This window comes from Tiliqua scincoides, chromosome 5, assembly GCF_035046505.1.
Source record: "Tiliqua scincoides isolate rTilSci1 chromosome 5, rTilSci1.hap2, whole genome shotgun sequence".
NCBI classification, from domain to species: Eukaryota; Metazoa; Chordata; class Lepidosauria; order Squamata; family Scincidae; genus Tiliqua; species Tiliqua scincoides.
Genome location: NC_089825.1, coordinates 132378085 through 132391746, shown reverse-complemented (window position 1 = coordinate 132391746; position 13662 = coordinate 132378085). Strand labels below are relative to the sequence as shown.

Here is a 13662-nt window from a genome sequence, read left to right as displayed (position 1 = left end):
ATCGCAGCTGTGGTCTACCTGTAGGGCGCTTTCCTTGCATGAGTTCTCCATAGAGGAGATCCTTTGGGATCCGGCCATCATCCATTCTCACGACATGACCAAGCCAACGCAGGCGTCTCTGTTTCAGCAGTGAATACATGCTAGGGATTCCAGCACGTTCCAGGACTGTGTTGTTTGGAACTTTGTCCTGCCAGGTGATGCCGAGGATGCGTCGGAGGCAGCGCATGTGGAAAGCGCTCAGTTTCCTCTCCTGTTGTGGGCGAAGAGTCCATGACTCGCTGCAGTACAGAAGTGTACTCAGGACGCAAGCTCTGTAGACCTGGATCTTGGTATGTTCCGTCAGCTTCTTGTTGGACCAGACTCTCTTTGTGAGTCTGGAAAACGTGGTAGCTGCTTTACCGATGCGCCTGTTTAGCTCGGCATCGAGAGAATGAGTGTCGGAGATCGTTGAGCCAAGGTACACAAAGTCATGGACAACCTCCAGTTCATGCTCAGAGATTGTAATGCAGGGAGGTGAGTCCACATCCTGAACCATGACCTGTGTTTTCTTCAGGCTGATTGTCAGTCCAAAATCTTGGCAGGCCTTGCTAAAACGATCCATGAGCTGCTGGAGATCTTTGGCAGAGTGGGTAGTGACAGCTGCATCGTCGGCAAAGAGGAAGTCACGCAGACATTTCAGCTGGACTTTGGATTTTGCTCTCAGTCTGGAGAGGTTGAAGAGCTTTCCGTCTGATCTGGTCCGGAGATAGATGCCTTCTGTTGCAGTTCCAAAGGCCTGCTTCAGCAGGACAGCGAAGAAAATCCCAAACAAGGTTGGTGCAAGAACACAGCCCTGCTTCACTCCGCTTCGGATGTCAAAAGGGTCTGATGTGGAGCCATCGAAGACAACAGTGCCCTTCATGTCCTTGTGGAAGGATCTGATGATGCTGAGGAGCCTGGGTGGACATCCAATCTTGGGGAGAATCTTGAAGAGGCCGTCTCTGCTGACCAGGTCGAAAGCCTTTGTGAGATCTATGAAGGCTATAAAGAGTGGCTGTCGTTGTTCCCTGCATTTCTCCTGCAGTTGTCTAAGGGAGAATACCATATCAGTGGTGGACCTGTTGGCTCGGAATCCACACTGCGATTCTGGATAGACGCTCTCTGCAAGTACCTGGAGCCTCTTTAGTACAACTCGGGCAAACAGCTTTCCTACAACGCTAAGGAGAGAGATGCCGCGGTAGTTGTTGCAGTCACCCCTGTCACCTTTGTTCTTGTACAGCGTGATGATGTTTGCATCCCTCATGTCTTGAGGTACTCCACCTTCTCTCCAGCAGAGACAGAGGATTTCATGCAGCTCAGTGACGATGATCTCTTTGCAGCATTTTAGGACTTCAGCAGGGATGCTGTCTTTTCCAGGTGCCTTGCCAAAGGCAAGGGAGTCCAGGGCCACGTGAAGTTCTTCTAGGGTTGGTTCACTGTCAAGCTCTTCCAGCACAGGCAGGCACTCAATGTTGTTCAGTGCTTCTTCGGTGACTACATTTTCTCTGGAATATAGCTCAGAGTAGTGCTGCACCCAGCGTTCCATTTGCTGCGCCCGATCCTGGATGACCTCGCCTGTGGCAGACTTCAGAGGGGCAATTTTCTTCTGTGTTGGACCTAGGGCCTGCTTGATACCATCATACATCCCCTTGATGTTGCCCGTGTCAGCTGCTATCTGTATCTCGGAACAGAGCTGGAGCCAGTAGTCGTTAGCACATCTCCTGGCAGTCTGTTGGACTTTGCTGCGAGCAGTTCGGAGGACCTGCAGGTTGCGCTCACTGGGACAGACCTTGTATGCTGCTTGAGCTCTCCTCTTTTCCTCAATGACTGGTGTCAACTCCTCAGAGTGGGCTTCAAACCAGTCTGCCGCCTTGTTGGTCTTCTTGCCGAATATGGACAAGGCGGTGTTGTAAACGGTATTCTTGAAATGTTCCCATCTGCTGGATGCGTTTGCGTCGGCCGGGCCTGGAAGAGATTCCTCAAGCGCTTGTGCAAATTCCTCCACTTTTCTCTGATCCCGGGTCTTGCTGGTATCAATGCGAGGTCTTCCTTCCTTTTTCGTGTGATACAGTCGCTTTGTTTGCAGTTTCACTCTGCTGCACACCAGGGAGTGGTCAGTGTCGCAGGCAGCACCATGATAACTGCGTGTGATCTTGATGCTGGGAAGGCTGGAGCGTCTGGTGAGGATCAGGTCGAGCTGGTGCCAGTGCTTTGATCTTGGATGTCTCCAAGAGACTCTATGTTGGGGCTTTGTGTTGAAGAATGTGTTGCTGACACAGAGACCGTGATGACAGCAAAACTCTAGCAGGCGTTGGCCATTTTCGTTCATCCTCCCAGTGCCAAACTGACCTAAGCAAGTGGGCCATGAACTGTTATCAGCACCAACTCTAGCATTGAAATCGCCGAGGATGAACAATGGCTCTTTTACAGGGATTTTCTTGACAGTGGTGGCCAGGTCATCATAGAATTTGTCTTTGGCTTCTGCTGGAGACGACAGAGTCGGTGCATAAGCACTGATGAGAGTGATAGGTCCTGCTGATGACTGGAGCTGCAGGGACAAAATTCTTTCACTTCCCACAGTAGGTGGGATGATGGATACTGTGATATCAATACTTAAAATAAAAATCTAAATTTAAGAATTGGGTTTAAATTTTCCAAACTCAGAACTACTCCTTCTCTTATAGTATTTTATGTTTTGTAGTCTCTCTCTCTCTCTCTTTTTGAGCAGTGGTGAGCGTCGTGCAAGATTCCATGAGTATTCCGGGGGGGGCAGTGTGATGGGGGGGCACCATGTCGTGGACCTGCCCCAGGGCACAGTGAAGGCAGCTCTTTTACTGCTTGCCATCACCACAGCACCTAGGCCAGATGAGAACCACTTACGCCTTGCAAGGAAGAAGAGGTGGCGGCCTGGGGGTGCTTCCAAGGGAGGGTCTCCTGACCAGCCCTCCAGCTCTGGCCGGCCCTGCTCAGGAGGCAGATGCTGCTCCTGCAGGTCCCTCCCTGGCCTGGGAACTGCGGTGCCCTCAGTTCAGTGTCCAGAGGTCCTGCCGCCCGACCCCCCCCCCCCAGACAGCCAGAGCTGCGGTGTCGGCTCTTGCCGGCAAGGGCGGCCTGTGGCCGGAGAGGGAGGTCAGATCAGCCCACTGCCAGGATGAAGAAGACCCACAATTAGTGGCTCAGAGCTTCAGAGGCCATCAAGGCCTTCTGGGACAGGTGGTTTGTGGAACTCCTTGCCACGGGATGTGGTGACGGCATCTGGCCTGGATGCCTTTCAAAGGGGATTCGTGTCCAGGTGTCTGGAGGAAAAATCCATTACAGGGTACAAGCCATGATGTGTATGCGCAACCTCCTGATTTTAGAAATGGGTTATGTCAGAATGCCAGATGCAAGGGAGGGCAACAGGATGAGGTCTCTTGTTATCTGGTGTGCTCCCTGGGGCATTTGGTGGGCCGCTGTGAGATACAGGAAGCTGGACTAGATGGGCCTTTGGCCTGATCCAGAGGGGCTCTTCTTATGTTCTTAAACTACAATTCCCAGGAAGCCTTGCAGGTCTCTTTTTATCTGGTGTGCTCCCTGGGGCATTTGGTGGGCCGCTGTGAGATACAGGAAGCTGGACTAGATGGGCCTATGGCCTGATCCAGCGGGGCTGTTCTTATGTTCTTATGTTCTTAATGACACTTGAGGGTGGGAGGGCCAACTGAACATGTAAAAATAGTGTGTGAATGCGCCGGGCAGAAGTCGGTTTAGCCAACGTGCTCCTAGTTCGGTTTCTGTTTTGCTATTTCTGACTAAAATACGTGCTGATGTAGGACCCAGTTCGATCCAGCTTTGCAGTGCTGCAGTGCAGCCCCAAGCTAAAGGAACACACAGTCCCTTACCTTGAGGAGAACACCATGACTGCCCCTCTGCTGAAAGACGCAGTGTACATCCCATGGGCATGCTTGCATCGGTGCTGCAAACTTGGATAGGATCAGGCCCTTAGTATGCTAAGCACTCCGACCTCAAGGGGGGGCAGTCAAAACTTTTCCTATCAGCATGACTAGGAAAGCATCACCTTGATTTATCTCCCCTGCTCCGCTGGACTTATCTTTGTGCTCTGTTTTTGTCTCCATGTGAAACGCTGTAGTTTTGATGGGACAAGTCGAGACATTTTTCCAGGTCCTTCCAGTGGTCTTTTTTTATATGGGGGCTGTTTTATATCAGGCCTTCTTCTTCTTCCTTAGGACAGGAGCAGGGTCTTGCTTAACTGAGGTACATGACACGAAGACAGGCAACCTGCACACTAGGGGAAAACAGCCGGAATAGGCAGGAGAGAGTGTGCACTTGTTTCAGATACAGGTGTTTTTTCAACTCTGTTTCAGTAGGGAACTCAAGAAGGCACCTTTGGCAGGTGTTTTGGCCAAGTCCTTGCAGGTTCCAAAGACTTTTTACTTTTATGTCAGTTCCAAAGACTTTTCACCTGACAGAAGGACTGTGGAAACACCTCTGTAGCACCTCTGATAGGTGGGAGTGGAACCTTCCATTGTAATGACAATATTGACAAATGGACATTCATTGTTACCCACATGAACATATTACTGTAGTAGGGCTGTTTTGTCTTGGAAAGGGGGAAGGTCTCCATCCTTCCGGTTTGCGTAGGGACAATAAAAGCTGATTCACTAAACTACTGATTAGTGAAATACACATTACTCCCATACCCGCAAATAAAGAGACCAGACTTCGGCTTCCATGAAAATGGGCCACTTTATTAAGTCTTACACTGCAGCAGGGCAATAAATTATAACAACCAATGTGTGGGACTATATGGGGGAAACGGTTCTAGCCGTCTGCCTCCTCATGTGATCTCATTGAGCATACCACCTGGCTCGGGGCCCCAGCTGTCAGTTGCCAGCTCAGGTCTTTCAATGCCACCCCCAAAGGGGGCAAGGCAGCCGGACTTCAGACCAGTCGACAGAGCCTCACCGGCCCGACAGTCCAGGCAACGGGTTCGCCTGCCTGCCTGCCTCCTGGAGCCGGACAGGCATCATGGGAGCGGTTCAGGCTCACCCCTCACCTTGCTGCCTTGGATGGACACCGAGCCAGATACCTACCTACCCAGCCCCGCACGTATCCTGCCCCACATGACTGAAAGTGACCGAACCCTTCTTGGACCTAAGGACTGCACCACCCATTGCCAGTCTGAGGCAGGCGAAAAAACAGTCAGGATGACTGCAAAAAATTCCTACCTGGCCCTTGAAAAGCGACCAGCTAATCCCAGACTGGTTAACAGGCGGGAGGGTGGGGTTGCCAGCTGGGAGCAAACTGAGCCCAGTTGGAGCACGCGATCCAGGCTGGCGCTCTGGCCCCGCCTCCCCCCAGCCGCAATAGCCAATCGTGGCTCAGCCTCAGCCTGGAGGCACGAGGCAGGGAGGGGGGTAATCGGCCGCTGGCGCCGAAGTGTCGCCAACGGCTGTTGGGAGAGCTGAGTTGGGAAGGACGAGTACATATTTTTATAGGTTATGCATTGCTTGCGTCCTCAACCTGAACCCTGTTGTGACCTTTCTTTCAATTAACAGCTTCTATTCCTCTGTCCTGCTAAATAAACAAATGCATACAACTGATGGTTTCCTATTGGTCAGGAAGAGGATAGAAATACTGTGTCTTGCAATTTCCACAGCTCCAAATCCTATATGCACTAACCTGGCAGAAAGTCCCATTCAACTCAATGGGACATCCTACTGAATCGATATGCGTTAGGATTGCATTGTGTATCTCCTATTTGTGGGCCTCTCTGCTGGCTTTGCTCACACCGAATAATTTCTCTTTGAAGCAACTTCCCTTTTTGTAAACGGCCCTCCTGAACGCCTGCTTCACTTCCACATTCCTGATGGTGTATATAAAAGGGTTCAGCATGGGGGCGATGACTGTGTTCAAGACAGCTACCGCCTTGCCGAAATGAAATGAGGAGTGCACGTTTGGCCGGATGTACATAAACATAATAGCCCCGTAGGTAATGGAGACCACAGTTAGGTGAGAGGTGCAAGTGGAGAAAGCTTTCTGGCGGCCACTTGCAGAGGGAATGCGCAGGACAGAAGAGATGATGAAGAGATAGGACACCACAATCAGAAGGAGAGTTATAAGCACAATGAAGATGGCCAACAGTAGTCCTAGGAGTTCAAGGTGGAGGGTTTCTGAGCAGGATAAACTTAAGACTGGCCCAATGTCACAGAAATAGTGATCTATGATGTTGGAATCACAGAAGGGTAAAGTCCAAACCATGACAGATTGGAAGAGTATTTCTACAAATCCTCCCAGCCAGGATCCTACGGCCAACTGGATGCAAAGAGCTTTGGTCATGATAACTGGATAGCGCAGTGGATGGCATATTGCAATGTAGCGGTCAAAGGACATCACGGTGAGGAGGAGGAGCTCAATGGTTCCAAAGGAAAAGATGAAGAAAAGTTGAGCCATGCAGCATTGGTAGGAAATGGTGGTCCTTTCACTGATAAATGTCTGCAGTAATTTGGGGACCACGGTGGAGGAATAGCAAATCTCCAGAAAGGCCAAGTTGCACAAGAATCCATACATCGGTGTGTGGAGTTTGGGATCCAAAAAGATGAGGAGGAGGATGAACCCATTTCCCAGCATGCTTAGACTGTACATCACAAGAACCACAGAGAAGCAGAGGCTCCGTACGTGGTGAAGAGAAGGGAAGCCCAGAAGAAGAAATCCCACAACTGTGGAACTATTCCTCACTTCCATGACTTCATAGGACCAGCTCAGTTATCAGGATGTATTACAGAAGATAAAAGACATTTAGTTCCATTCTGTGTTTTTGAGGACTCAGATGTGGACATATAAGATCATTTGTGTATCTTCTTTTTTTAATCTGGTAGGTAAAGGAAGACTGTTAGCAGACATTAATATCTTAGCTCATATAAGTGACTCAAAAGGCACTCTCATTGCACGTTATGGTCAGATAGAGGGAAGATGTCGGGGATTTTTGTTGGGAAGGAGGTCCCATTTTTTAAAATTGTTTTTGTTAGGACTTAAAAGAACGTTATATTTTCACCCTTGGCCTGCCTGGTCTGTGTTCACAGATAATTCAGTGGATTTTCATGTATCTTCATTCTATAGATGCTACTGTAGCATTGACTGTGGGCGGGAGGTCTGGTCTGGGGGTCTGGTTTACAGGGTTGAGCTGCTGTTATGCCTGAAGATATCATCTGAAGATCACCTGTTCAAGATCCCCGGAAGCCCCTTTAACAGCAAGACCTTGACAAGCTGAGCAGAGCTCTTTTGGGTGAGAGCCAATGAAGCTGGCTCTGAATCTCTTTGTGTGGGATGAGATGGCAGCCAGATTATGACCAGACTTTGAGAAGATCCACCTGGAATGTAATCAATTCTTGAAAGGTAGAACTTCTCTGTTCGTTGTAAAAACTCCTTCTGGGGTTTAGAGAAAGCCTGCCTATGTAAACCGACTTGAATAAAGCCAAAGGAGCAGCGCAATGACCAGAAAGGCGGTATATAAATATCTGTTGTTATTATTTTTAATTATTATTTGTCTATCTCATCTATAGCATGTGAAAAGCCTCAAATAATATCCTATACATTATATGCTCAGAACAAAGACGGAAGCTTCTTAAACTGAGATTGTTCAGATTTCTGATCAGAAACAAATCAAAACTTGATGAAGACAAGGTTTATCATGAGATATAAAAATATAAGTTATCAAGTTACTATTAACTTTCCTCAAGAAATTCAGGGATGAGCAGTGATGACTGCATTTTTGGGTGTGTGTGTGTGTGGTGTTTTTAAGTGCTTAAGCAGAAGCACACAGAAAGCCTTGGTGCGATGGCAATTGCGGGCAAACCCTCCCTTGTTGGCAAACCGACAGAGATGCTAGTTCCCAGGCTGAAGTGTGACAATAGCTGATACAGCACTCTGTGAAGAAGCACCCATTGTTCTCACTCCTGTATGAGATTCTAATGTGGCTTTATCTGAGAACTGAATGTAGCTGTTAATGTTGCAAGTACAATAAAAACACAGGAGGAGGCTAGTAGAATCAGCTTTTCTCTCTCTCTGCTTTTAATCTAAAAGTCTGTCTCTCGTCTCTTCCTTGGCTCCTTGATTCTTTCCTGCACTTATCCAGCAACCTAGCCCGGGGGCTTGGTTGCTCCCCCAAGGGTCACTGCAACATCTGGTGTCCGAGCAGGGACATCTAATCCTAGAACAGGACTTCTAATCCCAGAACAGGAACCTCTAATCCTAGAACAGCGACCCTCTGCAACAATCAGGTACAGTAGACAGGCTGCTTGTCCACTGGTGACCTCCCATTCATTGCTTTGACTTTCTGTTGCTCCAGGTTTCAAACCCTCAGAGTGCTTCTGCTTTAGCACTCTCCCTCAGGCAACAAGATACAGTCTTGTGTGTCTCCCAGGCAGCCTTGCGTTGCTACATTTGGGTTTATTCTGACTCTCTAACTTCTCACTGCACCTGTTCTTATAAGCATCCTGACTCTGAAGTCAAGTTGCTTCTCAACGCTATTGTAGCTATACCAGGCGCCCAGACGTGGGGCAGCCAAGTATAGCAAACAAGCTGCTTTACTCTTTCCTATATCAAGTAGCCTGTTTCAGGTTGCTTCCCATTCATTGCTTCACATGACCCTGAAAGAGGGGCCACGATAGCAGCTAGCTTACCCGCCTTGCACAGGTTACAGAGCTCATTCATCCTGACTTCAGGATCCAGGTAAGTATAGCATTGGTAAGTATGGGTATAAGCTTATCAATACCGAAGCAATGATTTACTGTTTCTCTTTAGCAAAGCTCAGCACCATGTTTCCTCCCAAAAGGTCACAGACTTAATTTGCCATCCAAACTTATGCTCTACAAGTAGAGCTGCAAACACAGTCAGAGGAAATAAACAGTGCTACAAGCCCTCTTCCACCAGACTATACATCAGCTTATATTTCTCTTTTTCCTCCTCTATACCAACCCAGCTAGAACAAGCAGCCATCCCATACAGAAACCATGGCTCAAAACACAATAGCATCAAAGAACTTAATAGCAGAGGAGTCTTTAAAGCTGTCCATAGTTCTCCCTGTAAAACAAGGTCAGAATGCCCAAAGGCAAACAGTCAAAAAACAGAAAGCTCTCCCCCATTCTGTGCCAAAAGAGATACAGATTACACTTAAAAACAGTTAGCATCACTAGCATAGATGCTGAAGAATTACAAAAAGGTACAACACATACATATCTTTTAGTTCCCTATGGTTGGAAGTTCCTAAGAACCCCTGCACAGAATACAGTATAGCTCAGTAATGTTCCAACCACTTAAAAAGAAAGCCAGAAGTATCATTAGCTAAGTTTTTTCCAAAAGCATGCTAAACAGCCCAAAGCATGTTAAATAGCCCAACTTCGTGTCAGCTAAGTGTAAATTAAGCCTTATAGCCATTTATCATATGGATTTTAATAGCAGGTTCCCAAGTAAATCCTTTTTTCCTACAGGACCTGCCTTAAATTTCACAACAGTTTAGTTTTTATATAGTACCAAAAAAAGTGCTAACACAAGCACTTTATTTGTAGTAAAGAGTATAAAGTGTTATTATTTCATGTTGTACCTGCAACACCTGAATTAAAAGTCCCCCAACAGTTAACTTTGGTGTAATTGCAACATTTAGAAGCAACATTTGTAACAATTGTTAAAGCCACTGTTTGACCACCTTAAAAAAGGTCAAAATCCTACAACACAGGCTATTTTCCCCCCCAAATGCTTAAATAGCTTTATTTTTTATCTAACCCCTCAAAAAATGTGTTCTGCTATCCAGAAGCCATCATTTCCCTTGTTAGAAAAAGTAGGGAGCAAGCAATAAGACTTCAAAGTCAAGAAGTCTTAACAATCACTCTACCCATTATAAAAAACAAAGAGTTAAGATTTTAAACTTGCCCAAGTAACACAGGCAAATCTCTCTTTAAAACCAGTTCTGATCCTCAAACTGCTACCGACAAGCTAAACTCACCCCTCCCTTTCAGTTTAGTTTGTAGTAGTTCCCTAACTTTTCAGTGTTTCTCATTTCACACACCTTTCAGAACAGCGACCATCAGCCAATTTACCCATCAGCAGCAGTTATCACAGCTTTAAAGTCAAACTAAACCTTATTCTGTTATTAGTCAGAGTTACACCTCTTTTTTCTAAGATGTTTATGTAAAGGTAATAACAAAGCTATTCAGGCTTTTAAAAAGTCTCCCTGTTCCCATAGCTTTGACTGATTCTATCCTGTTCCATCAGAAACCTTTTCTGATCCCAAGGCCCTTAAAGGCCCTTAAAAGACCTCCCTGAATTCACCAAGAAAATGATTTTCTGATCCCATTCTGCTGCATCAAAAAATTTCTCCTGATCCCATAGTTTAAATTCATCAAGAAAAAGATTTTTTGATCCCATTCTGTTTCATCAGAAATTGATTTTCTGGTCTCATTCTGTTCCATCAGAATCCCATAGTTTTAATCAAGCCCTTAAGGCCTTTCTGTTTTCATATACAAGTGACTAGCAGATAGTAATATTTTAAATTAGTTGTAGTGGTTTAACTATATCAGAAAAGTTTACACAAAGTTATTTCCAGTTCAAAGTTCAGATTCTCACAGAGAGTGCAAAAGATAGCAGTTTAGCAACAGTTATGTTGCATTTCAAAGGCCAAAGTAAGTCATACAATGGTTATGAGAAATGAAGTCGTTGTGATTAAAAGTGCAATGCCATTTGCTGACTGCAGAGAGTATGTGAATTGTATGTGTAAGATGGAACAACAGAATTGTTTCCAGTAAAAAATGTATGTGTTTCAAGGAGAGAACCCCACATTGTAATAACACACATACAAACTTTTCTCTTCTTCTTACTTCTGAATCTCACACACATACTCAATGCTTAGACATAAATCCCTTAAGATGTTGATGTGACTTCACTCACTCTCACTTCTAACTCTAACACTCTCTCAATGCTTAAAAATGTTCCCTTGAAACGCTGTGTTACAACCTTTTGCTAAATTCTAACTTTCACATTCATTCTCAATGCTTAGAAATAATCCCTTAAGATGTTTAAACTAAAGGCCTAAGAATAATCACCACTTCTGCCTGCTCAGTTTGTTTTCAAACCTAAGCATATCTCCTATAACATCTTAGACCTTGCAACACACATACACAGTGCATCTTACAATTTTTCTATTTAAATAATTACTAAAACGAGGGATATGAGATCATATTTAAGCGACACTTTACAAGGCTCAAGTCTCCCTGTCTTATTAAGTAAAACACTAAATGCAAATATAATGTGCTTTCACCCCCCATGTGCTTTTACAGATAATTGCCGGGCCCAGAGTAAAAGGGCAAGCTTCATTAATAACTTAGCAGCAAGATTCTGCTATTCTGTTTATTTTCACAGAAATGTTTTAAGTGTCAGCACAGTGCGTGAAGATGCGTGGCACTAAAGTTTCCTGAAGACATCCAGTGAACCAAGAACCCCTAATAAAAAGTTCAATGTTGTTGTTTTTATGTTTGTTTTTGCTTTTTATAATTGTGTTAAAAGATAGTCATTTAGCACCCCCCTTAAGGGAGTGCATAGTATGTAACCAAGTTTTTAAACTTTCCCAATGTTTGCATAGCTCATGATGCAATGTCTTATAATGTAAATGTAATTCATGGTGAAATCTCAATGTCTTTCACTGCACACTCTTTATGTGGTCAGTGGCAGCAATTTAACATGTGTAAAAATATTTAACAAACCTTGTATGCCCATTGGAATGTGTTCCATGATAAAAACGTTTCTTTTAATTATGCAAATGTGTTGTAACCACCACCTGTTGTTTTAATTGATTTATAATAATTTTGTTCACAACAAATGATTTTTAGAGAAAAAGGCGTTGCCTTTTCTCCCAACTGTAATTTTAGCATGTATTCATGAAGGTCTTTTTGTCTTATCCAATGTCCTTTTTGCATGGTGTCAAAATTTGTGTGTTATGACCCCACAATACCAACCTAAAGTCTTCTTGTTTGGCTAACAAAGCCTACACTGATTTCATGAAATGCTATCTCAAAATTTAAATAAACAAAAAGGGGGACAATGTGGTGTTTTTAAGTGCTTAAGCAGAAGCACACAGAAAGCCTTGGTGCGATGGCAATTGCGGGCAAACCCTCCCTTGTTGGCAAACCGACAGAGATGCTAGTTCCCAGGCTGAAGTGTGACAATAGCTGATACAGCACTCTGTGAAGAAGCACCCATTGTTCTCACCCCTGTATGAGATTCTAATGTGGCTTTATCTGAGAACTGAATGTAGCTGTTAATGTTGCAAGTACAATAAAAACACAGGAGGAGGCTAGTAGAATCAGCTTTTCTCTCTCTCTGCTTTTAATCTAAAAGTCTGTCTCTCGTCTCTTCCTTGGCTCCTTGATTCTTTCCTGCACTTATCCAGCAACCTAGCCCGGGGGCTTGGTTGCTCCCCCAAGGGTCACTGCAACAGGGGGGAACCCCTATGTGTATTTCATTGTCATTTTATCCAAAGCCCATAAACAAAGAACTGATTTCCTACCCCTGATTTCACTGGACCTGCTGTCCTAAATAGATGGGCAGCCAAATCCTAATGGGACTGTCTGTGCCACAATATAGGGGCAGCACAATGGCCTTTGCTATATCCGGCAAAAGCAAAGAGGCCACTGGAGGTCGCATCAAGGTTAGGGATCATTTATTCCCTTACCTTGGGTCGAGATCCAGCAGCCGCTATGTGCCCACTCTCATCCCTGCTAGCTACGTAATCCTTGTGTCACCAGGATGGGCAGATGTCATAACTGCAAAAGGGGACCAAGCATGTAGGACATCCAAGAAAAATGTAGGATGTGACAAAATCAAAGATAAAAACACTCATATATTGATTCCATGTGGGTAATTTCAACACTCTATTACAGATCACTAAATTTAAAATTATATTTCACATAATGTATTAGTATAATTTATTAATTACAGAAAGGCTATGCGCTGCCTGCAGGGGCTCTTTAACAGGGAAAAGGAGGACATTTAAGTTTTTTTCCAGGTCACAAGGATAAAACAGAGGGCATGCTCTGGAAAAAGAGGACAACTAGTTACCCTGCACGTAGCACTCTCAGGACAGAAAGGGAGGATAGTATCTGGTGGTTGTCTCAGTCCCAGTCCCCCTGCCAAGCTCAGTCAACCCACCTCCCACCACACTCCCCACCCAGTTTTGTCCCCTCCCAGCGTTCCTCTGTCCTTCCCCATTGCCTCTGCACCACTCAGGGGCATGCTCACCACTGACGCTCCTATGGCCTCTCCAACTGGTACACAGGCCAAGCATTCACCCACACAGGACTCCACGACGGCGCTTCCCTCTTCCTGACCCTTACAAAGTGCTTTACGGCACTTTTTCAATGGCCATCTCCTGGTAGCGCAAGCAAGACCTGTGCTACAGAATTGCAGGATCAGGCCTTACTGAGAAGCAAATTCTTTTGGCATTGGAAGGTACTGAAATTGACTGCAAAATAATCTTTCACAGGTTACAGCTCACATTCTTTAGGCTTCATTCTGATGCTCCACTTTTTGCCTGCAGTGCTATAAATATTGTTGACACTGAGAAAGAGGCTTCATTGACCTTTGGGTGCGTAGGAGAGC

General features: G+C 45.5%; 1 protein-coding gene across 1 annotated transcript; it reads right to left on the bottom strand.

The window, feature by feature from the left end:
* Window positions 1-5772: 5772 nt before the first annotated feature.
* On the bottom strand, window positions 5773-6759 carry LOC136653584 (olfactory receptor 6X1-like). Its single transcript, XM_066630475.1, has one exon. It carries the CDS (start codon window positions 6757-6759, stop codon window positions 5773-5775), a length of 987 nt encoding a protein of 328 aa, XP_066486572.1.
* Window positions 6760-13662: the final 6903 nt, after the last annotated feature.